This window comes from Amphibalanus amphitrite, unplaced genomic scaffold (genome assembly GCF_019059575.1).
Source record: "Amphibalanus amphitrite isolate SeventyFive unplaced genomic scaffold, NRLGWU_Aamphi_draft 000824F_arrow, whole genome shotgun sequence".
NCBI classification, from domain to species: Eukaryota; Metazoa; Arthropoda; class Thecostraca; order Balanomorpha; family Balanidae; genus Amphibalanus; species Amphibalanus amphitrite.
This window is the reverse complement of record NW_024882318.1, coordinates 239,971-267,047: the sequence shown is the minus strand read 5'-3', so window position 1 is coordinate 267,047 and position 27,077 is coordinate 239,971. Positions and strand designations below refer to the sequence as shown.

The following is a 27,077-nucleotide window of genomic DNA, read 5'->3' as shown; positions in this document are numbered from 1 at the left end:
CACAGACCAAAGGTCCTTTTGGTCAGGGTCATGAAATTTTCAGGGTAGGTGTAAATTTTTAATTGCAGATGGCCTGAACTTATCCGGACTCCTGACCGCATGGGTATTTATTTACTTATGGTGAGAAAAAGTAACTTACGGCACTGAAAGCTTCGCTGTTAACCCCCACTATTTACGCGAGTTATTCAGGAAAAACCGAGGAGAGGGGCTCATTTTATCACCCCTAATAAGAAGTAGCGTTTCCATTAAAAGTAAACGGTAACATCGAAAATAACATTTCTTGTAGGTATATTTTTCAATATAAAGGGAGATAATGAGCTTCCTTTTTTCTTAAATAAAATTTATTCGATATCCATGCTATTGTTACTGTGGTTTCTATAAAATATGAAAATTTCCTAGCACATTTTCGTATGTGAAAAATGATTTTTATTTTTGCAAAAAAGAAGCAGTACTTTCAGTACTTGCAACACCCACCGAAATGCGTTGTCCTTCTCTATAAAAAGTCGCAGTGTATGGCGCTTTTGTTTCAAACAGCGACGCTTGGGTTTTTGTTTATGTTACCGTGTGTTTATGTTGTTAGCTTGGTTGTCAGTGTCGTGTGTAGGGCGTTGGTTGTAGGTGCTTATATATTTCTTAAGTTTGCCCCTCACTGTAAACGTCTTTTTGAACATAGCACGAGAATGGCTAGCTGAATTACTGAGAAAACTGGTTAGCGCACATTGTATTGTAGATATGAATAATATTTTCAAAAATAAGTATTGAACACCGACGATTTAACGTTATGTTAAGCGCCGTGCAAATTATTTATTAGCTCAGACATAATTCCTGAGAAGTCGTCTATCCCTGTGGGGCTGTAGGTATTAGCAAATGCCAGCTAAGAGTCTGTGAAATAGTAAGTAAATTTGATGAAATTGATCGTCTGTTAAATCTGGTCAAATCACTGTGCGCCAACCAGTTTTCTCAGTAATTCAGCTAGCAATTCTCGTGCTATGTTCAAAAAGACGTTTACAGTGAGGGGCAAACTTAAGAAAAACGAACTATAGTACCCTACAACCAACGTGTATAGGTACTGTGGCCATTCAAATAAGATGGAACGCAGCTACGAAATTTATGTCATCTGGTAGCGGAAGGTGGGGTAAGACGGCCCAGCGGGGCAAGACGGACCACCAGCCCTCCCGGCTGAACCGCTGCTGGTATCTACTGCTTTATGCACTCACTATATTTGTTTTCCTTCGTAACAATGGCCACCTTGAGCTCATGCTGCTAGGACGCATAGCTTTTGAGTTATTGAGAAAAATGTTGTTTTTCGTCAAACCGATCTAATATAAGCGGTCTATGGGTGATTCAATTACGGCGCCTTTCTTGCAGGATTAGTTTCTATATTGCACTTTACTGTGAAGAACAAAGTTATAAACATAGTTATAGTCACACTTTAGGAAAGGCAAGGTTTTGCAATGTTGGGCTATTTGACATATACGTCATGATAATGACAGAATTTAGATTTGGGGCAAGACGGACCACTGTGATCCATCTTACCCTGTGGTGGTCCATTGTACCCTGCATATGGAAAGTTTTTTTTCCAAAACATTGACACAAGTTTAAGTAAGCTAATTTTTCAGGAAGGAGTCTTTGTTGCATGTGAGCCATGCATGCAAGTGCTCAGTTAGCATACATTCACGCCAAACGACAATCAACACACATGTTTCCAGCTTTTAGCTGCACTTCCATCACACATGAGTAAAGAATAAAGGCTCATTTTGTTATTTTACCATTCTGGTTACTTTTTCTTACAAGAGTACAGAGCAGAAGTGTAATACACATGAACGGATAGCAGGCACTGCTGGGTGGTCCGTCTTACCCCACACCTCACGTTTTTTCTTGTCTGGGTTTTTGACATGTCCCTCTTTAGCCCGCGCGGGGCTGGGGGGGTAAATTTTACCCCCCCCCCCCTCGCGAATTTTGGCAATATCTCAAAAACGGCGGCGCGCAGCGCCGCCAAACTTTCAGTACCTTTTCTTACATCAATTTGACATGTTCCCTGAAAATTTGAGCGAAATCCGTCGGAAAATTTTTGAGAAATTGACGTTTTGGTGACGTCATATTCGCCATTTTCGCCTCAAAAACGGCAAAATTTCAAACGCCGCTAACATCTTCATTTTCAAAGGAATCAAGACGTAACAAACAAGGTTATACGTCTTTCTACTTTGTCTATCAAATGGCTATCTCGGTTTTTTGAAAATTTTGGATATTGGCCCAATTTTTTTTCAAAATACTTACTTTTTTGGGAAAATAGTTATAAAATCCAAAATTTTGAGTGTATCGAAAAAAACCGGAATATATGTTAGAGAAGTGGTCTATGTGCACCTACATACCAATTTTTAGAAGAATCAGTTCAAAAATGTGGGAGTTATTCAAAATTTTATGACGTCACGACACAAAAAACTTTAAAAAATGAATTTTTTGGAAGTTCTAGACCTCGTACGGAAACAACAATAGCATTATTCGATTCGCCGTGAAAAACTGCATCAGATAGACACCTTTTTAGGCCTTAACAACCAACTTCAAAATTTGACCTCACTTGACCTGACCTTGACCTGACCTCGACCTGAAATTCATCCAGAGGTGGTCCATATCACTTATTGAGTGTGCCTATTGAATTCTATGAGTAAAATGACCCATAAAACATGTGTCGCACATGCCCTTTTCTATATTTTGTTTTCGGTGACCTAACCTGACCTGACCTGACCTTGATCTTGACCTCTGAATGATATTGTATGCAACGAATATTGTATTGGTAGCCTAAGAACACGTTTTGGGCAATCAGTCTGAGTCCATGACTCAATTCTTCGGCAACTACGGTGCAAGGCCGATACTGTAGATTGTAGAAACTTGCAATTTGTACCCTTGACCTGACCTTGACCTTGACCTCAAACTTTAAATTAACCCGCGCCCTGGTGGGGTCTGTTTATAACGCGACCTGGTGGGGGGCTATTTTTTGCCCCCTCGTATCTCCGAAACTACTGGACGGATCCGCAAAATTCAAACGGCGTTCGAAAGGCCTGTCAAATTTGTTGAAAGAAACCAAATTTCATTGACCTCGGGGTCACCGATGACGTCACAGGTCAGGTCAAAGATGAAATGTTTCACCGTTCACGGGTCTTCTAGGGAATGCGCTATAACACCGAGGAAAACGCATTTTGTCGAGAATCAGCGATAGGGCGTCAGTTGCCTAGTAGATATGTCGCTATTAGAGGTCACTGACAATACCAGGTCAGGTCACAGGTCAGGTCACCAAGGGTCACGGGTCAGGTCACATGAGCCCAACTTTACAAAGGTTGTGTGATGCATGTTTTATGGCCAATTTTTCATTTCCAACTCAATGGTGCTGGTTACAAGACTATCAGGTACGGCTTAGGTCACCTTCTGGTTAAGTTCAGGTCAAGGTCAGGTCAAGGTCAGGCCAAAAAAGGTCAAATTTTAAAGTTGATAGTTTTGCATAAAATGGGTATTGATTCGATGCAGCTCGTCACGGGGAGTCTAATGGTGGTCTTTGTTTTGCGCTACGGGGTCTAGAATTGCTAAAAATTGAGTTTGAAAATTTGACGTCATCAATTTTGAACAGTTTTTTCGCTATAACTTTGCCAAAAAAGAGGTATCAATCTCAAATTTTCTATGTGGATGGAAGGCGGTAAGGACTATCACATATATTCCGGTTTTTTGCGAAATTTATAAAACTTTTTGGATTTTTCGATGATTATATCTAAAAAAAATATTTTTTGATTTTTGGGGGTCAAAATCCAAAAATTTCATAATTCCGAGATGGCAGTTTTGTAGCCCTGTCGATTCTACAGCTTTTATGTCTTTATCATTTTTCTGTATTTGCAAAGCTATAGGCCTGACAGCTCTTCCCGCGAAACCCTTTTTCGGGTCGAAAACGGCAGAACATGACGTCACTCTGACGTCATTTCCGGCCAACCTATCATAGCCTTTGGAAAAATTTTTGGTCACAATGTGTAAAATTGATGTCCGGGAGGGTACTGAAAGTTTGGTGACGATCGGCGCAGCGGTTCTGGAGATATATCGAAAAGCCTGGAGGGGGGGGGGGCAAAAATAGCCCCCCCCCCACCAGGTCGCGGGTTAAGTACATGTTTTTAGTTGTTCGTGATGAGATCTTTCGATTGGCGTTCGAATTTTCCAAATCGGACCATTAGTTCGGGAGATAACAGGGGGGGGTAAAATTCCCCCCCCCCCCAACCCCGCGCGTTCGGCTGGAGACCCCAGCCCTGCGCGGGTTAAGAGCATCCACTACCTAGATGTCTTTAATTTGAAATTTAATCTTTACACTATCAACAGAGGAAGGATTGAGCATTTCGAAGACTATAAATAATATGAATTACGAGAGCAGTGTAGCAAGATATGCGGCCTCAAACCTTAGCTGGTCCGTCTTACCCCACCTTCCCCTACATATGTATTTCGACTCACTGGTATTCTAAGAAAGGTAATGTATTTGTATCAATATATGAAAAGAATCTTTTGACATACTGACTAATGAAATAACTTATACCAAATTCTTCCAAAAATAAAGAGCAAGACTGTGCTGTCATTCGTTCCTTATTTAAAATGAGAAATGCTGCAACTAAATTATGTATTGTCCGGTACCTAATAATTAAAAGCATTCGTACACGTCGAAAAAACAAATGTATAAGAAAACCTTTTATTCACGAATCGACCATAAAGGCAGCAATCAATTAAAATACAATTTTCAAATATCATTTAGTTTTTACTCACCGATTTTACTTAAACCTGCAAGTACTTGCTCACCCATCACTAACAAGCGCGGAGCGCTTGAGCTACTTCAACATAAAAAAATCGTAATTTTTTGTGATTTCGGCAAAATGCAATGAATTTACATAATATTTATACATTTTCTACTAAAGAATGGTCCCAACTCCAATTAAGTGGGAAAAGGTCGTAATCTCCCTTTAACCCGCGCACCGACTGGGGTCTGCGCCAACTTCGTACCGACGGAGGGGGGGGGGCGGATGACCGCCCCCTGAGATCTCGAGAACGAAGCAAGATAGCGACAAGCGGTAAACGGCATCGGATATGCACGGACAAGGTCTACAATTTTTACACAGGTCATTTTCAGGTCAGGTCAAAGATGACGTCACAGGGGTCAAAAAAGTCAAAATGGCGGCGCTAGATATGGGGAGAGTTTTTCTCGAATAACTTTCGAACTAGTCAAGATAGGAACAAACTAAGGGCACCATCGAGATCCTCTCGTCAATCCGCATCGAATGATATATATGTTGACCTCGAAAGGTCAAGGTCAAAGGTTGACCTCAGGTCACGTGACCTCGAGGTCATCATGTATATCATTCGATGCGTCTTGACGAGCTGAACACAATGAGACCATCCGCGCGGCTATATCGTGTTCCTGTACGGAGTTATTGGCCAAAAACCTTTGGTGACCTTTGATTACGTCACATCACCTTACAGCTGCCCAACAGCAAAACAGACCTCAAGGTAGTGAAGGTTGATCGTATATGAAGTCATGTATGGTATATGGTGCCATTCCGACCCATTTTAGTGGTAAAAACAGGGAGTTGATTTTTCCCCCATTGACTTATAATGGGGAGGTCGAGAAATTGACCTGACCTTAGGTCACCGATATCAAAATTCCGAGATATACAAATTGTAGCTACTAATGACCTCATTAACATTCTGCGACTTTCAAAGGCCTCCGACATCTACTGTAGCTCTGGCACGGTGACAAAGTTGCAAAAAAGTGACTTGAGGTTTGGTCATTCAAAGTGACCTGGTAACCTGACCTTAAAAGTTAGGAGATTCAAACTTGCACACCATGTGTAAAATTGATGAGAGAATAGTCGTACCAAATTTCGCGCCGCGGTTTTCCCGCTATTCGCGAAAAACCTCAGGGGGGCGGATATCCGCCCCCCGTCGTCGGTGCGTGTGTTAATATGGTGGGTTCTTTCGTAATGTTAATAAATGCTTATAAGGTAAACAATATTGTAAGTTGACCATGGCACGACATTTCCATTCTTGCCCGAGAGGGACGGACTCCTGCCTTCCTCACCCTGGACAAACAAGTAAAATCTGCTATACGTCGTGACGTTAAAAACGACATTGCCAGCCGGGTGAGGAGGCAGGGTCCGGCCTCCACTTTCCGTAACCTTCGGCAGGTGATCGAGGGCAAGAGGTCCACTCAGCGTATCGTGCCTGAGGCCACCCCCAACGAACTTAACAGCTTTTTTGTGGGGGTCGGCCCTTGCGTCGCGGCTGAGGTCCGGGACAGGGGGGAGCCTATCCCCCTTCCCTGCAGGCTACCTAGGGTAGGTGCCTGTGCCTTTTCCTTAAAACCTATTTTCCGCTTCCCCTTCGAGCTGCCAGCAAACAGAGACAATTAGCTATGCTATGCGTAACCAATCTCAGCGCAAACCTCACAACCAAGTCCCTCCAGGAAAACACTGTAGCTGTACAAAAAGGGGCTATTGGTATATTCAGCCCAAATGAACACGACACAAACACACTAGCAAGTATACAAGTCTCAACCGAGACTGCCCTGCCAACGGGCCGCCACCCCTCCCCCGCGCGGCGCAATGGTGTCCCCACCCAAACTAGAAACCCTGTCGTGTGTGTCCTCCCCCGGAAAAAGTCCTAACTAGAAAAAAACCGGGGGACCTAGCTGGGGAAAAACCACATTTTGTGGAAAAAACCCATCTTTATTTAAGAGTGTGGTGCGTGTAAAAAAAAAAACCAAAAATGGTGGTGGGTGGGTGGGAAACGCAAAAACATTTCAGAGCGAGAACACTGCTGACTTGCGTCAGACCGGGCGGCTTAGAACAGAGTGACCGCGCAAATGCACTCAAACCCCGCGCCGTCACCGTCACGTGACACAAGTCGCTCCACCAATCAGATGAGGCCGCCGCCTTAGCGGCCTTGCCGCCCGGGGGCGCACAGGCGGCCGCCCGCCTGCCGCCGAACGCTGCTCGCAGAGGCCGGCCCGGCTCCGGGGCCGCCCCAAAGAAGACGCTCGTTGTGTCGCGGAAAAACCGGTTATATCTTGTCATATATAACCGGGCGTATTTTCCGCTTCCCCTTCGAGCTGCCAGCAAACAGAGACAATTAGCTATGCTATGCGTAACCAATCTCAGCGCAAACCTCACAACCAAGTCCCTCCAGGAAAACACTGTAGCTGTACAAAAAGGGGCTATTGGTATATTCAGCCCAAATGAACACGACACAAACACACTAGCAAGTATACAAGTCTCAACCGAGACTGCCCTGCCAACGGGCCGCCACCCCTCCCCCGCGCGGCGCAATGGTGTCCCCACCCATTCAATACATCCACCCAGACACCAATGCGCCATAATAAAACACCCCCTTCCCGAAACCAGCAGACCGAATGGGGGATACAAATTAACACAAAAGACCTACAGTCGCCGCCAGTGTCGAGACCAGTGGCGGAACCCACCCAAATACGTGCTTGGTTGAAGGAAGGTAATTAGTTCCTCAACCTGGCCCGAAGCTTACCAGAAACGCCACGATCCCTTAAACCTGCCAACATGAATGTGAGCGATACAGCGGTCACCAATGAAGAGCAATATTACGGCATTTATACCGAAGCCCTCACCGGACTAACAACCAGTAGCATTAGCCACTACTGCGATGATAGCCTCCACCAAGGCCCTCGATATACCCGCCGAAAAAACAACCATCCATGAGTTCTGAGGCATCTGACAACAGAAGCTGTATTCTCCTTTACCTTGAACCCTATGCACATGCCTTTCAGCGCGACCATTAATTTTCCCATAACTTTGGAAGGGGTTAGAACAGCATCAACGAAGGTCGTTGACAGCCGCCCAGCAGAAAAGGGGAGGGCTCTCAGCCCGCTCCAGGAATCAGGCTGTTGTAGGAGGGGACGCCCGCGGGCAGACTACCGAGCTGCCCAGAGGCCGTGTAGAAGGGACACCCCCGGGCAGACTAGCGGGCTGCCCCGAGGCCGTTGTAAAAGGGGACACCCCCCGGACAGACTAGCGAGCTGCCCCGGGGTCGTTGTAGAAGGGGACACCCTGGGGCAGACTAGCGAGCTGCCCCGGGGTCGTTGTAGAAAGGGACACCCCCGGGCAGACTAGCGAGCTGCCCCGAGGCCGTTGCAGGAGAGGACACCCCCAGGCAGACTAGCGAGCTGCCTCGGGGTCGTTGTAGAAGGGGATACCCCCGGGCAGACTAGCGAGCTGCCCCGGGGTCGTTGTAGAAGGGGACACCCCCCGGGCAGACTAGCGAGCTGCCCCGGGGTCGTTGTAGAAGGAGACACCCCCGGGCAGACTAGCGAGCTGCCCCGGGGTCGTTGTAGAAGGGGACACCCCCGGGCAGACTAGTGAGCTGCCCCGGGGTCGTTGTAGAAGGGGACACCCCCCGGGCAGACTAGTGAGCTGCCCCGGGGTCGTTGTAGAAGGGGACACCCCCCGGGTAGACTAGCGAGCTTCACCCAAGACTTGCAGAATTGGGCATCCCAAGATTCTCCGAATGTCTAGGGCAATTACCCGACCTGAATACCAAAAATACCCGCTTTTGAAATCTGATAGTATCCGCATCACCCGCCACGGGCAACAAGCTTGCCTTTCCGCGAAGATCCGGATTGATCAGGGACCAAATGACCAGCATACAGACAGCCCCTACGCTGTAAACAGGCCAATATGGGTATAAAGGTTGCCGCTGCTTCCTAGCTCGACACGTTTAGGAGGTGCTTACTGCCTCCAAACGCCGAGCTGGCTCAATGTCACCCATGGTACAGTAACTCACCCACCAACCAACCATAGGCAGGTCCTGAGTGACGTCAACTGATGCCGGCGAGGGGTACCCCGTACCAGTGCCCCAAACTTTGTTGATTTAGGTGTGAAACGACATCCAAATGAAAATCATTTTTCACTCGCCTCCATTTTTAATAGCCCATTTTTCACTCACAACTTTACCAACAAAAAGCATTTGCATGGATCGATAGCCATTTTACTTCCCACATACCAGCCTTGTATTAAATTTTGCTGTACATTCTTTTTCCAGTCTTTTAGGCCTTATCTGACCATCAATTTTCCTCCCTTATCCCTTATTTGGTGAGTAATTTTCATAGACCCGGGAAACAGGTGGGCAGCGGGGGCGCTTGCCCCCCCCCCCACCTGAGAGCCGAGGGGACGGCGCCCCCTCAACATTGAGGCAGCGAGAAAGGATCTTTCCTCCCTTTTCCGGACTTCCTCTTGTAATTTCCTTTATACATCTAAACATCAACACACGGCATTTTCCTTGCCATCTGAATGGTTTCTGCTGTTACAGTATCGATTTGACATCTGCCGTTGTCATCCCGCCTTTGTTTGGGCCTGGCCTTGGCCATAAGTTTGGCAGGCCAGCTTTTATACTGGACCATTTTGAGTCAACCTTTAGAAATACCTAACGTACAACGGTGGTAAAATCGTTGCTACATGTATAACACAGGTTACCCGCTCCGGGTGTAAGGGAGGGGTGTGGGGCAATGAGTGCACTTGGAAGGCCGGTATGGGATTAAAAGCTCAGCGACACTAAGGGCTTGTGGTGTCTTCGGTTATCGTTAGCACCCTCAGAATCACCGGCGTAGGGCCCTCAGAGCCGCCGGTAAGGGGCCTTTAGAGGCACTGGTGTGGGAATGTCATGCAGGTGCCGGTGTGGGCGCTCAGAGGTGCCAGTATGATTCTCTCAGAGGCGCCGGTGAGGGTCCTTACAGGCGTTGCTGTGGGCCCTCATAGACGCTGGTGTGGAGCAGTTACAGACGGGTGTGGGGCCTGAGCTGCTGACGCAAACCCTCTACAAGCCGGCAGGGGGTTCTCAGTGACCGGCAAGAGGCCCTTAGGCCAGCAGAAGAAGTTCTGTGGGGTCCTTAGAGACCGGCATGGTACTATCATACGCCGGTGGGGCCCTGAGAGTCACCGGACCGGTGTGGGGCCCTCAGAAGTCACCAGTGGGTGGCCCATAGATGCGCAGGTATTGGGTAGGGTAGGGATTAGGGTCCTCGCTCTCAGAGTCGCCGATATAGGGCATTAATAGGCACTAGTGTAGGCACTCAGGAGTTGGGGATGTGAAACCCTCAGACACCGCTGTGGGCCCTCATAGGCGCCGACTAGGGCCCCCACAGTTGCCGTTATAGGGCCATCAGAAAAATAATTGTGGGACCATCACAGGCAGGAAATGCCCCTAAAACTGGGCCCTCATAGGCCGGTAAGAACTTTCAGAGGCCAGTAACGGGCCTTTGGAGACCACTGAGGAGCCCTTATAAAGGCCCAGGAGGCCCTCAGAATCCGGCGTAGGGCCCTTAAAGAGATCTTAGTGTGGCAATTAGGGTCCATGAGGAGCTCTAACGAGCCCCATGGGGCCCTTCTATATGGCCATTGTTAACCCCCAGTGGTCAAATAGCGCCGCAGGGCCCCTCGGACCCGAGCGAGGCTCCCTTTGAACCCGATGGGAAGGTGGGGTACGTGTCCCCTTAGACCCCTAGCTACGCCACCGTTTCATATGCATCATGTCAGGCATTTTATATGCTCACCCCCCCCCCCCCCCCCACCTTGAAAATTGTTCCCGGCCCCCTAGGAATTTTCCTTTGACCACCCAAGCCAAAATACAATTTTGGGACACTGAGGGGAACTCCCAGTCTTAACAACGCATACTGACTTCCTTCATTTTAACTATTAATGATAGTACCTGACCTGTATTGTTCAAAGTTCATTCGCTGTTTTGCAGGAGAAAGGTCATCTCATATTTTATAGCGACAAGTAGAAATAATTTGCTAAGAAATAGACCGCTTTGAAGATAGTTACAGACGATTTAACAACCCTCAGCAGCAGCAGCAAACCAAGGTTGAAAACACGTCTAACGTTAGACTTGCTATAGATTCATTTTTTATCTTCGGGCTTCGCCTAACGATTTTATCATAATTTTATTACTATCATAGTATCTCACTTTCCACCAGCATTGCCCTCATGTCCCTATTGGTGGAACCAAACATCCCCTCAAAAATGCCGATCTCGCCCATGCCCAAGCGTTCACAATCCACCCTATCGGGTCCCCTAGAACCTTCATTAACAGATATGTACCGGGCCCCGTACATGGAATAACGTACCTTTCAAAACCCCGGCCACCTTGGCCTATACCTGACGATGTCCCGTAAGACCTGCTAGGCAGCACCACTGGAGCTAGTTGAGCTGGGAGGGGTCGGAACTCCCTCAGCTGACACAGGAGCTGTGAAGGAATCCTTCAGCGGCCAGAGAAGACTCTGGCAAAGCGGGCCGGCCCCGCCGAGTGTGCCGATCCGTCGCCGTTCAGAGTCGGATGCCAACCACCAAGCCATGGAAGAAAAAAAAAACAGATTGTGTCACAACCATTTTTAGCCGAAATCTCGTATCAAAAGGGGGTTATATATACCGGGGCCATTTATCTCACAATGCGTGTGATGACATATCGGCAGGATATGCATATTGCATACCAATATTACTATGATGATTGTCGCTTATGCATGTCTAGGCAAGGCTCTATTGACCAACGACAAGAAAGGTACCTCACTCTGGCAAAAAAAAAAAACTATTTACAAACGCCGCTACCATAAAAAAACGAAACTCAGTTCACTCGTACCTCAATGCAGAGTGAGAGCCACACAATCATGGGCTACCCTAAAATTGCATCCTAGAAAATGGCATGCCTACCTACTGCAGCCTTTAAACATGGGTGTGAAAACTTCCTCTGGGTAAATAGCCTGTAACTTACTATGCTATCGCTAATGCATCCCAAAACCATCTTACATAATTCCCCATCTACATAATCCATAATATCCTAGTCCGCCGAGACTTATCACACCCAAACTGGGTTCCACTGTATCACCTCTGTACCTCCATGTATCACCCACTAAACCTTTCATTCCAACCTATCAACACCAGATAACAATACCAACTTAGACCAATGCCATTGCATTGGTTATCCTTAGCATGAACTCCATTTACCCTCTCAAGTCTCACCCGGTAGTTGGTACCCTTGTTATCAACAATCCCTAACCCACTCAAGGCCGTCCCACTAATGAAAACCCCGCTCGGACACGCTCGGACAGAGCCAACATCACCAGCAGCTCATTCTCCACGGGGTACGCCCACCTGGCACACCTTACGCCAGTGACCGTTCACCTGTATGGGAACCACAGTTCAACCAACACCAGGCACCACAAAACGGCAATTATACCAACTCTCTGCACAACCACCGGCCAACACCACGTGGCCACCAAACCCTACGCCGGCCAGGCCGTGCACTCTGAGCTGCTACACCGAGAAAGCATGAGCTGATTCCACTCACACGGAGTGTAGAATGGCAAAGTCCGGCGCTCCGTTCCAGGGAAGAAACAAAAAACAGTTACAGCTATGTTACACCTAGCAAATACCTACACCCAATCTCCCAAAATCTGAAACACACACCAAGCCTATTTCTACCAGCAGTCCAAGTTTCGTTGTTTCATCTAACCTTCAAAGAACCTATAATACCGGGCATTTGCCGACCCATTGCTCATCGGCCCTCCTCTTACCGTGATAGCATAACATAAACACAAAAAACCAGACCTCATGCCGAAAATGAAAAAAATAAGACAGAAACAACAAACCAGTAAAAAATAAACATAAAAACCCCGAAAGGAAAAAAACATGCTCGTCAATCAATATAACATTGATATAAAACCGAACTTATACTCCCCTTGATGTCTTCCAGCTTCCACTGAACACGACCGCAGTAAAACGCAAAAACATTTCAGAGCGAGAACACTGCTGACTTGCGTCAGACCGGGCGGCTTAGAACAGAGTGACCGCGCAAATGCACTCAAACCCCGCGCCGTCACCGTCACGTGACACAAGTCGCTCCACCAATCAGATGAGGCCGCCGCCTTAGCGGCCTTGCCGCCCGGGGGCGCACAGGCGGCCGCCCGCCTGCCGCCGAACGCTGCTCGCAGAGGCCGGCCCGGCTCCGGGGCCGCCCCAAAGAAGACGCTCGTTGTGTCGCGGAAAAACCGGTTATATCTTGTCATATATAACCGGGCGTATTTCCCTTCAGTCCCTCCGATACATCCTTTTTTCCATGAAAAACTCCTCCTCCTCCGGCTCCGACGGTGTCAGCATCCGGATCCTTCGCCTCTGTTTCGATTCCATCAGTCACATCTTCCTTTACTTCGTCAACACCTGTCTCACAACTTGTGAATTTCCCGCATCCTGGAAGCACTCCATCGTCTACCCCATCCACAAAGCCGGTGATCCTACTGATCCATCCAACTATCGACCTATCTCCATTGTTCCTGTATTGTATTGTATTGTATTGTATTAAACATCCGTAGAGCATCCGCGATAACCGAGGCTAAATTGCTCAGTGTCAAACGCTTACATAAAACACATAAAACGAACGAATGGGGAGGTATAACACGCATTCAAAACATGCACACGATCATCTGCGCTTAGTCCATCACATCTGCACCGCCACCCCGTAACAGGTGGCGCTTCAATCCTCCGCAGAACGGTCCGACCGCCCGTTCGGTCAGGGCAGGAGGGAGCGCGTTGTAAGCCACCGCGGCGCGGTATGCGAAGCGCCTTTGACCGCACGCCTTCCTACAGCGGGGTGCGCGGAGCGCCTCGTCCTGCCGCGTCAGTCGGTCACGCACATCATGACAACGCCGAAACATACCCGCCAGCTCATCGGGCTCGCCATGCCTCTGGACTTTGTGGGCCAACATCAGTGTGTGATATCGGACTAGATCAGGTGCCGATAACCACCCCAGCTCTCTCTGCACGTCAGATATGTGGTCAAACTTTTTTCGCCCCGAGATCACTCTGGCTGAGAAATTTAGAACCTTTTGAATTCTGTCCAGGTTCTTAAGGGTACCGTTTCCGTAAACAGATAAACAGTATCTAACGTGAGAGAGAACCAGGGCGGAGACGAGGGTCGACAGTTCAGATTCGGGTAGATAATGTCGCAGGTGTAAAAGGCCAGTCAGCATTCCGTTGCAGCGGCGAGTGATCAGCCGATCAGAGATCCTGCCTTTGCCAAACTTGTAGAAAAAGTTGCTCAGCAGCAGCTGTACACCTACATGTCTGGCAACCATCTGTTTTCCTCATCCCAGCACGGTTTCCGCTCTTGTCTCTCCACAGAAACCGCGCTCGCCACCGTATCCGATCACATCCTCTCTGCCACCGACCGACAGGAACTCACTCTCCTCTGTCTCCTCGATCTCTCCAAATGCTTTGACGTGATCGACCACACAAAGCTTCTGTCCAAACTTCAAACCTATTCTATCGATCCGACCTGGTTTTCTTCTTACCTCCGTGGCCATACCCAATCTGTTTGCACAGCTGACGGGCGAGGAAATCGAGTCCTCTCCGATCCTCTACCCAATCCTATCGGCGTGTTCCAAGGATCCTCGCTCGGTCCGCTCCTGTTCCAAATATTTGCCAATGACCTCCCCCTCTACGCCCCTGGGGCGCACGTGGTGCAGTACGCTGACGATACTCAAATCTTACTATCTGGCAAAAAAGACTCCCTCCCTCATCTCATTGCAACTTTGGAACAAATTTTGGACTCATTTGACGCCTGGTTTCATACCAACGGTTTGAAAGTTAACGCTAACAAAACTGAACTCATCATGTTTGGCTCTCGTCAAAACTGCCGTGGCTTGGATCCCATCTCGATTCGGTTCCGTGAGGACACGATCCGTGAGGGCCCTACGGTGAGGAACCTTGGCGTGGTTTTCGACAAGCACCTCACCTGGGACGCTCACGTATCGGCCCTCGTCCAAAAATGCAACGGTATTCTCATCGGGCTGTCCCACGTGCGTCACCACATCCCTAGTGAACTCCTGCCTACTGTGGTCAGCGCCTTGGTCCTCTCGCACGTCCGTTATTGTCTCTCGGTCTACGGAAACGGCTCGGACAAAAACATACAACGTCTCCAAAAAGTCATCAATTTTGCGCTGCGCGTTGTGTCTGGCCGAAGAAAATTTGACCACATATCGGACGTGCGAGAGGAACTGGGTTGGCCCACCGCCCGTCAGCTGTTCGAAATCCACTCACTCAATTTCCTTCACAAAATACGCTGCACTGGGGAGCCGGAGACTATATCCTCTCAAATCCTGACCAACTCTTCCCTGCGCTCACGCTCGACAAGGCGGGACACTGATCTGGCTCTCCCACGCGTGAGGACCGAAGCAGGGAGGCGCCGTCTGCTCTACAGCATCGCCCAGTTATATAATCGCCTGCCCCATGATTTTAGGAGCCTCTCTATGGGAAGTTTTAAACGCTCTGTTTCCGAATGGTTTTTACGTATTTAGGGATGAGTGAATGGTTCGATATGTTTACTGAGTGCTGTGATTTGGGTGCATTTTAACTCGTTTTCCCCTTTTAACTCAGACGCGACACTCAGAATAGCCATTTTAATATGGAGAGTGTTTTAATTGTCAATACAATTCTATTTTATCCCGTTCGTTCTAGCCCCTCTCGCCTGCCGACCCCCCCCCCCCCCACACACACACACTACCACCAAACCGGCTGAGTTGGCTGAGGCGAGCGCCTCCCCTCCCTTCATGTCAAACAGAGCCTGGCTGTCGTTACCTCTGACCTCACCGCCCGAAGGCTCGCCCGCTGTCCAAGGACGCACTGCGCGGGCCGCAGTGATAGCCTCTGCCGAGTCCCGCCTTTATCCACCGCTCATCACGCGCTGGATTCATTCATGCCTCTGTGTTTCAGCATCCTTCTCGTTAGGTGGCGCCACTGTAGTCATAGGCGACTGCAGGGAAGCCGCGGTTAGATTGCCCCAAACGGCGAACTTTGAGGTTTTCTTTTGATTTCTCCGAAACCAGCCGGCATGCGATCAAACCTTTTTCCATGATCATGAAAGGGTATACGAAATACGAATGAATCGGTCACATCTTCAAGCCTACAAAGCTGAAGACGAAAAAGATATAGCCGGAAAGGCAAAACCTACGCTTAAAACCCGCGAGACCTGTACGTCGGCTGACGGTGACTGTGTGCCTCAGGGGCCCGAGTGGCCGCTGGAAAGCTGGTGCCAACTGCTTTGCGACGACCTGACCTCGCCACAATGGGAGGTCCGCCACGGCGCCGTTACTGCCCTCCGCGAGACGCTGAAAAGCCAGGGCACAGGCGCCGGCCGCCGGCACGGGCTCACCGAGCAGCAGGTACTGTGACGGCCTCACCAGCAGTAGAGGACACCCGACCATCTCACCTCCAGCCGCTACCGGGCGCACCACTTGCCAGTGGCGGGGCGCAGTAGAGGTCGGCACCGGCCGGCTGCAGCCGCGGCTGGCTGCATCCCCACGGCTATGGGGCGGGGCGGCTGCAAATATTTCCAAGAGCACTGCCACGGCTGTGGCCACGGGTGTGAGATTTCAAGCTCAATATTAAATACTGAAATATAAAATTTTGAATGCTTGAACTTACATTCTGATAAACAGTCTGACCTGTGAAAATAATGCCAAAGGAATGGATGCCCAGCAACAATGGAAGTGGTGAAGCCTATGCAAACCTGGAATGCTTTTATCATTTCAATTTGCCATCATTAAATAAGGGAACCTGCACACCTGGTACAGATAACTGAGTATATCAATTGTTCCTTCAACATCATCAGCTTGACAACTTCAGAAAATGCACCCATGTTGCATTGTCATGTCCCTTTCAAATCAATCTTACCTGGTCATTAGGAGAACACCTTACAGCTATTGAAGACTGGCGTTCAGTAGTTCTTTCAGGTAATTCAAAAGAGAAATGACAGGTAAGGCTTCATAAAATATTATCTAGATGAAGTTAGATTGGATGTATTTCTGGATATTTCCGGGCAAGTCCATTTACATAATACAAAATTGGCGCTTTTATGTTCGAATTGTTGTGTGAGTGGACGCTAACAGAAAATGCTGATCAACGGAGCCATTGGAATTGCATTATTTGGCATCGTAAACCTTGCTTATTGTTCATGCACATGACGTTAGAAACACTGAACACAATATTTCTTACGCGAGTTGTTGGCTTTGCTGATAAAATGACGTCTTTAGCTAAAAATATCAAAAGTTGTGATATTAAACTTTTGTTTGAGCATACCAATCATTTAAATTACCCTATATCACGGACGTATAAATAAACTGGACTGACGATCCCAATGGACCTCCTATGGAAGATAGTGAAGCCGACAAGGCGCCATTTTACGTTGCCAAAAACCCGTGCTCTGAAAGGTCATCGAGCCAATACAATTGGAATTGCGTCTAAACGGATGATCGGATCGAGATGCTGGTGGTACCGTTCGACGGGTAATGCTTTCAGGCAGGTGATGATGCATGTCACAGGTCATTCGGTGTCACGTGGCGCGTGCCACGTGCCGACAAAGTCAGGAAGGGCAAAAACCTTTAAGCCACGCTCCAAATTAAAGGGTGGGCGGCACAGGTGCCAAATTCACAGGTCACATGTCCCGGTGTTTGACCATTAACATATGGTATGCTCGGCAGCAGGGGGTGCGGAATGCACGCGCCCGGGGCGAAAAACATGTTTTGAGGAGGCATCCTCCGATTCCGGAAAACCTTGACCTAGGCACACCAAATTTGGCAAACTGGCACGGCTGGATGAGCGCTTTAAGGCGCTGTACAAATAAATGTGCTGGGGTGCACGGTGCACGTGCTGTGCACGTGCAAACCTTTTGACGTTGCACTCTGTGTCACATATACGGCAGAGCGGGTAGCGCTAGTAAGCTCAATGTGCCAAATTTACACAGGTTATCCAGAATGCATTCCCGCAGTTATTGAGCATATCCATCTCCTGGTGGACCCCGAAGGTGCGCTCTGCACGTGCAAAAAAAAAAATGTCCGCGCCGGGCGGTGGGGATGCTTGGACACCCCATGTGGATTTATGTAAATATCTCGAAAACGGCGTTGTGTAGCGCCGCCGTTTTTGGCACACCTTTTCATACATCTTTTTCACACATGCTGCGTAACTTTCAAACTTAGGTCACTCAAGGTTAGGTCATCAGGTTACGTTAATTCGGACTCCAAAACTTTTAGCTACCCAGCAACGCAAATTTACGCTACCATCGCCCGGTAGCGCGCAGCATAGGCATCTTTGTTTCCACGTTGTTTGCGCCTGTAGGGATACTGTACCGCAATAACCATTGTCTTCATCTTTCACCCATAGATGGCAGTAGCAGAGCGCCTGCATCTATGCTGTGCCGCAGTGCTTTTACAATACGAACTGAGCATTGAGCAAGCGCGGTGTAATACGATTATGTGGTGGCCTGGCCGGTGACCGCGGCCAAGAAATGGTTCTAACTTGACTGAGTAGCGGTAAATCAGCATCTGATATTAAGTTATTATTACGAGACCATGCCTGGCCGGAATCGCGATTCGGCGTATGTCGGCGCGCACTAGCCGCGCGTAGGTATGCTGTCTTTTCGTGGTTTCAAGCGTTCAAACATGTGATATAATGTTGGTCACATGCAATATGGTGGGTGTCAAGGTCACGTGAAAATGAGGTCAAGGTCACTGACCTTTAATGACCTTGGTTCACCCTTTCGAGTTTTACAAATTACATGTTCCTAGGACAATTTTTGGAGCTGATTTCGAATCTAGTATTCAGTTTAACATTCAAGAAGTTATAGTTTTAGTGCCTTCGTAACATGTTACGACGCCATCAGTGGTGGTTGACACCTACTATGGATAAGCGGCAGGACACCTACTGGTTGACCTGACCTGACCTGACCCGACCTGGCCTAAATGCATGAAAACATCAGCTGTGATCAAAACAAACATGACTTTCCTGAGAACTGACCCGTAGAACTCGCAACAACATCAATTTACGAAGTTTAACTAAACATATCAAAAGTGTTTTCAGCGCTCTTGCATGTCTCTACCAAAGGTTACTGTCAAAATGTTGTGGTCTGTGGAGAGCTATCATGACCTGAAATAACCCCAGGACATAAGTACAAGTCACAGGTACAATTTCCCGATTAAATTTGTCACGTTTTCGTGCTACCCGTGTCCCGTTATTTGAGTGCATTGTTTAGTATGTTTATACGAGTTTCGTGCAACAGAAGCGCAGTTTAATTGTCTCCCATTGACTTACCTATAATAGAAAGGTCGCAAAATCAACAGAACCCTAGGTCAGTGACAGTGAAATTCCGAGGTATAAGAGGTACTTTACGTATATATATATATATATATATATATATATATATATATATATATATATATATATATATATATATATATATATATATATATATATATATATATATATATATATTGCTCTTAGTAATCGCTGCCAACGTTTTAGACCGATTGTTCAGTCTGTGTAGCTATGACGGGCACTATAACTTTTCCTAAGGTAAGGTCACTTGGACGTAATCTGATGACCTAACCTTGAGTGACCTAAGTCTGAAAGTTACGCAGCATGTGTGAAAAAGATGTATGAATAGGTGTGCCTACACAACGCCGTTTTCGAGATATTTACATAAATCCACATGGGGTGTCCAAGCATCCCCGCCGCACGTGCAGAGCGCACCTTCGGGGTCCACCAGGAGATGGATATGCTCAATACCTATGCGGGAATGCATTCTGGATGGCCTGTGTAAATTTGGCACTTTGAGCTTGCTAGCGCTACCCGCTCTTGCCGTATATGTGACACAGAGTGCAACGTCAAAAGGTTTGCACGTGCACAGCACGTGCACCGTGTACCCCAGCACATCTATTTGTACAGCGCCTTAAAGCGCTCGTCCAGTCGTGTCAGTGTGCCAAATTTGGCGTGCCTAGGTCAAGGTTTTCCGGAATCGGAGGATGCCTCCTCAAAGCATGTTTTTCGCCCCTAGCGCGTGCATTCCGCACCCCCTGCTGCCGAGCATACCATATGTTAATGGTCGAACACCGGGATATGTGACCTGTGAATTTAGCACCTGTGCCGTCCACCGTTTAATTTGGAGCGTCGCTTAAAGGTTTTTGCCCTTCCTGACTTTGTCGGCACGTGGCACGCGCCACGTGACACCGAATGACCTGTGACATGCTATTAGCGTCGCCACGGGGGGGGGGGCAAGCGGGGCAGCTTGCCCCCCCCCCCAACCTCGGACCGGGCACCCCCTGAGATCGATACAGATCCGATGAGATTTTGGAGTCGGGAAAAAATGGGGGTACCTTTCTGAGAATGTCCGTGAGGTCAGACTCGGTTGGAGCGTGCAGTTTAAACCAGAGTCTGACTCGCAGTCGCCAAAATCTTCAAGACTCCGAGTCCAGACTCGGAAATGTCAATGCTGTGATTCATTCCATGTTCCTAGTTCGTTCTTTATTACATTTTACAGCTGATTTTCATAAGTTTTGGAGTGCTGACACAATTTTCGTTCAAAGCGTGAAACGAAATCTTCGGGGCCTTTCTCAACTCTCGCCAAATGTCTGCGACAGGCTCAATTACCGTGCAAGTGTCGCAGGGCTCATGAGCTTGCTTTAACCCTATTCCTGGCGGGCTCCGCCGGGACAAGAAACTGGCGGGGGGGGGGCGATTCGGCCCCCCTTCAGATCTCAAAAACTACACATCGCAGCGACAAACGGCGAACGGCGTTTGATAGGTCGTTTAAAGATCTACAACTTTTACATAAAACATTTTCAGGTCAGGTCAATATTGAGGTCACCAGAGGTCATCAACGATAAAATGTTTTGGAATTAGTTACCTATATAACTTTTAAACTAAGAAACATAGAGACATAAAACCAATACATTTTTTGTTGCTCTCGCCGAAGCGATGCGAAATAAGTATGTGATGACCTTCACAGGTCAATTTAAAATTTGACCTGAGGTCAAGGTCAGGTCATTCATCAATGAGGTTGTGGGGTATGGTCATGCTGCATACCAAACGACGCGCCTTGACCAGGCGAGCAGTTTGGTACCACTTACAAGTCTTTAGCACCATCATGTCGTGATTTATTGACAGAAAAACGATTTATGACGTCACATGACCTCAGATGACCTTTACCGGTGCCCCTGTCAATTAGCGGCACCAGGATCATCACCGATGAGATAATCTTCCATAATACTGAAAGAACTGGGTGATTTTGACTCGTTTACACGAAGCAGGAGGCGTTTCAACATTTTCCCATAGGCTTGCAATGTAAAGGTCACGAGTCTGGCCTGACCTCAGGTCACAGATATGAAAATTCTGAGATATACAAATTGCACATACTGGTACCCTAACTAAAGCCTGAAGAGAAGAAATTGATCGGTCAAAACTCTAGCTCTGGCGTGATTGCAAACTTTTCTGAGGTAGGGTCACCAAACCGCCTCTGGTGACCTGACCTGAGGTCAGATCAACTCAAAATTTTCAGAAATGTTGCGCAAAAGCCTTTAAGAAAAAGTCAGAAAATTTTAGCTTCCTAGCTCAAAGCGTTTGGGAGATATAACCAAAAAACCTCAGGGGGGCTCCTGAGGCCCCCCCCCCCGCCAGGAATAGGGTTAAACAAAGGCTCCTAAGGAGCTCCACTGAGCCCTAAAGAAGCTTTCAGAGGGCCCAAACGGGCCTCTGAAAGTCCCACTGGTGTCCATGTTCTCTGAGGGCCCTGTACTTGGTGAACTGTATGTATGTACCTACCTCGTGCCTATTTTCACCGTAACGCCCACGTTTCTGTGGTTGGTGAAAATAAATGAAATAATAATAATAATAATAATAATAATAATAATAATAATAATAATAATAATAATAATAATAATAATAATACAGGGATCTTTGAGCCTTCGAACATTTCTGAGAACCTTAACTGGCCTCTGATAGTTCAGCCAAACTTTTGAGGCGACAGACTTTGCTAACCCCAAGCCGGCATCTGAGGGGTCGCAGCTCACGTGTCCCTCTGAGGTCCGCAACACATGTTTATTATGTCCCTGCGTAAGGTCCTTAGGGATTCGACACAGACCCCGAGGGTTCACACTGTTATCCGAGGGCTCCAGGCTCACCCTGGGCCTAGTCTCTTAGCGCCCGCCGCCCACACTGGCTTCTGAGGGCCCCACCTTGGGCTCGGAAAGCCCTAAAGCACCACGTACACGTAAATATTTGAGGTGACCCACGCCGATCTCCGGGATCCTAAGCTGCCTAAGCATGCTTCTAAGAGTCAGCACTGACCCTGAGTGGCCTGAAATGGCCTGGAAGTCCCAAACCTATCTCTAAGGGATCCCTTGCCGCTATGCCGTGCGTAACTTTTGGTTCCGTTTAACAGTTTTTGTTCGCGTTTGCAGCGCTTCCCTTCACACGAAAAACGAGAAACTTTTGTTCACACTCGAGTGAACAAAACACTTCCTCTCACTTGAGCAAAGATGAATTACTTCCGATTCACACTTCCGACATTCACTCTCCGCCGAATGCCCAACTTAGCTACGATCGGTGGCTGGGATAAGTCCTATGCATTTCACGTAAAACCTCTGCATGCATGCGTGAATGGTGGTTTTAGCAGGGTGATCCGATTAAATGGAGCGTTTTTCACCTTTTTCTGGGTAATGATCATGAGCGTCGAGCGTCTACACAGGGGCCCTCTGCAGTGCGTCGGCAATCGCAGCCACTATATACTATAATTCTACCAGTCGTTTTTGTCATGAAATTAAAAAATTTCGAATTTTTCTGTAAAAAAATTACATGTCATAGCTAGAAGAAAACCTTTGTCACCATCGGATTCCTCGCACCATTGCGCGTCGAATGATATGTAAAACGAGTGAGTAAAGACTGGGGAAAGGCAAGTTTTAACACAAAAGTTGATTTTGCCCCCCCCCCCAACCGAAAATCTCTGGCGACGCCTATGGACATGCATCATCACCTGCCTCGAAGCATTACCCGTCGAACGGTACCACCAGCATCTCGATCCGATCATCCGTTTAGACGCAATTCCAATTGTATTGGCTCGATGACCTTTCAGAGCACGGGTTTTTGGCAACGTAAGATGGCGCCTTGTCGGCTTCACCTGAATGGAGGTGGTTGCGGGTCCAGTTTAGTTATACGTCCGTGCACGCGATCCAGTATGAAAAGAGAGCATGGGTCCCGAAAATTCTTCAGAAACTAGAGAAATTCTCGCGGCTACCGGTATTTGGGCGATCTGCTTGTGCTTTTGTTACTGGAGCGTTTCTTTCCCGGAGATTGCGCCGGCTGCCTGCCACGGACGAAAAATACACGATTTTGCAATTCGGCTGATCATGGGAAAATCGGCCGGAGGTCTCGGCTATATGCACTATGCAGGTATACCACCGGGAGCTATGTATAGTATATACCACTGGCTCGATGTATATTGACAATTTCCGATTCTTATTCGATAATTACGGCCAATTATTTTTTATTTTGGGAAGTGTTATTAGGAGCGGAGCAATCAAATCTCATTTCTCCCCTGTCTCTTTACCTATCTCTCAAATCCCTTGCTCACTTATATTTCCTCTCCATAGGCGGCGGAACGGGGAGGGCACCGGGGCACCGTCCCCCTTTGATTTTGGCATTTTAACATAAGCCCTATGGGCGTTGCGTGGAGAGAATGGGACCAAAAGTCGGCAGTGCCCCCCCCCCCCTTAATTGAAGGTGTTCCGCCGCTACTGTTATGCGTGGTTCACACCGGATCCGTAATGACGCCGTAACCGTTACGGCCGTAATGAGCTAGAGATTTCTCAAGATTCCCCAAGCATTGCGACTTTTCTAGACGAAGTTGAAATGTGGCAACCAGCCGCCGTAAACTGGCAGCGTCCACCGTACTCGTTACGGAACGTAACAGAAGTTGGGAAAATTGAACTTTTCGGCCCGACCGACCGCCGTAATGACTTTTGTTGACATGTATCTCCAAAACGGTTTGACTGTTTGATGAGCGGTCTTCTTTGGAGAGGGGATGTATCTTTTCTTCATGGAACTGTGCTATCCCTAAAACTCATGAGTGCCTGTTACAGCGCGTGCCACGTGCGACGCGAGAGGCTCCAGAAGAGCTCGTCACTTCATAACTCGGGAACGGCTGAAGCGATACAGCTCAAAATTTGTTTGTTGTTTTGGCTGGGTGCACACTACACATCCGGTGACCTTTGGACGGTTTTGAATTCATTCAGCGCGTGCGCACGTGCACATTCCTTTTTAATATCTCGGGATCTGCTGGGCCGATAGCGCTCATATTAAGTATGGTGAAAAGCTTTATGTTTTTAAGCAGATTGCACGGGCTGGCAAAGACATTAATTTGCACGTGCGCACGTGCGTACCCCTTTTTCATATCTCTGGATCGGCTGGGCCGATAGCACTCATATTTTGTATGCTGAATAACACCATGTTTATAAGCAGATTGCATGGGTTGGCAAAGACATTGATTTGCACGTGCGCACGTGCGCACGTGCGTACCCCTTCTCCATATCTGGGGAGCCGCTGGACCGATAACGCTCATATTAAGTATGGTGAAAAGCTTTATGTTTTTAAGCAGATTGCACGGGCTGGCAAAGACATTGATTTGCACGTGCGCACGTGCGTACCCCTTTTTCATATCTCTGGATCGGCTGGGCCGATAGCACTCATATTTTGTATGCTGAATAACACCATGTTCATAAGCAGATTGCACGGGTTGGCAAAGACATTGATTTGCACGTGCGCACGTGCGTACCCCTTCTCCATATCTGGGGAGCCGCTGGACCGATAACGCTCATATTAAGTATGCCGAATGACACTATGTTGACCTGCACATTGTACTGGTCAGCGAGGGTATAGGCTAGCACGTGCGCACGTGCGCACCCTTTTTCCATATCCGCAGATCGGCTGGGCCGATAGAGCTTATATTATGCATGCTGAATAACACCATGCATATTAGTAGACTTTACAAGTCAGCGAGGGTATTGGTCTGCACACGTGCGCGTGCTTACCCTTTCTAATGACATGTTCCGATTGCTTTGGATTGCATCTTTGGTAGGTTAACCCTATTCCTGGCGGGGGGGGGCCTCAGGAGCCCCCCTGAGGTTTTTTGGTTATTTCTCCCAAACGCGTTGAGCTAGGAAGCTCAAATTTTCTGACTTTTCCTAAAAGGCTTCTACGCAACATGTCTGCAAATTTTGAGTTGATCTGACCTCAGGTCAGGTCACCAGAGGCGGTTTGGTGACCCTACCTCAGAAAAGTTTGCAATCACGCCAGAGCTAGAGTTTTTGACCGATCAATTTCTTCTCTTCAGGGTTTAGTTAGGGTACCAGTATGTGCAATTTGTATATCTCGGAATTTCGATATCCGTGACCTAAGGTCAGGTCAATTTCGCGACCTCCCCATTATAAGTCAATGGGGGAAAAATCAACTCCCTGTTTTTACCACTAAAACGGGTCGGAATGGCCCCATATACCATACATGACTTCATATACGATCAACCTTCACTACCTTGAGGTCTGTTTTGCTGTTGGGCAGCTGTGAGGTCATGTGACGTCATCAAAGGTCACCAAAGGTTTTTGGCCAATAACTCCGTACAGGAACAAGATACAGACGCGTGGATGGTCTCATTGTGTTCAGCTCGTCAAGACGCATCGAATGATATACATGATGACCTCGAGGTCACGTGACCTGAGGTCAACCTTTGACCTTGACCTTTCGAGGTCAACATATATATATATATATCATTCGATGCGGATTGATCGATGAATTTTCTTCGACAATTCCTCTACCATTTTTCACGAAACCCAGCCGATCTTCTACGGCGTACAGGGTAAAGATTTCTCTGCACGCCAGCACCCGCGATCCGACTCTCCGATCGTCGGCGCGCGGTCCTCGGTAGCGCAGTCGGTAGCGAATCGGGCTACGGATCCGAGGGTCGTGAGTTCGAATCTTGGGAGCGCCGCGTGATTTTGGCTAGAATTGCGTGATGTAGATTTTTGAATGTTTGTATAATCTATTATTAACAGCTAATTGAATGTATTTGCCCACTAATCGGCCCCTAAAACCTGTTATTTAAGAAATTTAAGAAATGAATGTCACGTGCGCGTCATGACTGCCAACCATAAGCGCTACCATATTCTAGTTTGAACTAATTTTTTGCTAGTCCCGACCACATATAGTAGGTTTTCTAGTAGTTATACTAGAAATTCCTACCAAAGTTCGTCCTACCCTTCACTCAATATACCCTGGGTCACGTAAGGAGGGCTCAGGAGACAGATGACGTCACGGGATGTCAAGGTTTTGTCGATTTTTAAGACATTGCTGTGCAGTAAATAATCTTTTTTATGCTCTAAGGGAGCCCAAAAGTTTAATATCAAACTGCCTTAGAGGATAAAATCCTCGAAGATAAATATTGGCGAAGATTGGTAGGCACTAGAGGTGTCAATTTCAGAAATTTCTTGTCCGATGTCCGTCCAATGTCCAAAATCCTAGCTCACCTTTGTCCAAAAAATGTCCAAGGCATGGATTTGTCCGAAAACTGTCCGAAAGCTGGATATGGAAAGAGAGGATGGGGGAATTGATCTATATTATGTACATGTTATTATGCACCACATGATAACTAAATAACAGATATCCGCCATCTGGCTTTGAGAGCAAAATATTGCCAACTTAAAATGTTGAAGCAATATCATATGGAGTAGGGAATGGGCATTTGGGCAAGAGGCCTAATCTGATATACAACACAAACACAGCATATTGAGACAAGCCTATTCTGCTTCAAAATGTGCTACAGCCTACAACTGAAGCTGAGTAAGCAGGAATAATGCAAAACATTGCCTTATCCCTCAAACTTGCGTTCTCAAATATTGACTTTTTGCCGCATCCCTTTGACACTAAGCCACTTGATGATGAATTAATGCAGCAATAATGCAAGAAGCTAAATAATGCATATCTTCATCTTACATTACAATGGCTGACATGTAAAGTAGAACACTTCTTGCAGAAGCAAAGTAGTTCAAGTTCATGTAAGAAGAAACTGCTCTTCACTGGGCCACACATCTCTGAATATCGAAACAAAATAAGCGATCACAAAAATAAAAATACTTGCTGTGATTCAACACAAATTCACTAAAATTCACAAGCAAA

The 27,077-nt window shown here is 47.5% G+C and overlaps 1 protein-coding gene across 1 annotated transcript in view; it reads left to right on the top strand.

Annotated features, from left to right (window-relative positions):
- The window catches only part of LOC122366688 (TATA-binding protein-associated factor 172-like), a gene marked incomplete at its 5' end in the record, with an annotated part of 326,392 nt that overhangs the window by 60,640 nt on the left and 238,675 nt on the right, over positions 1-27,077 (top strand). Inside the window, one exon of the mRNA XM_043339202.1 lies at positions 16,091-16,249. Coding sequence (XP_043195137.1) covers positions 16,091-16,249 — 159 coding nt within the window. The remainder of the gene's footprint in view (positions 1-16,090; positions 16,250-27,077) is intronic.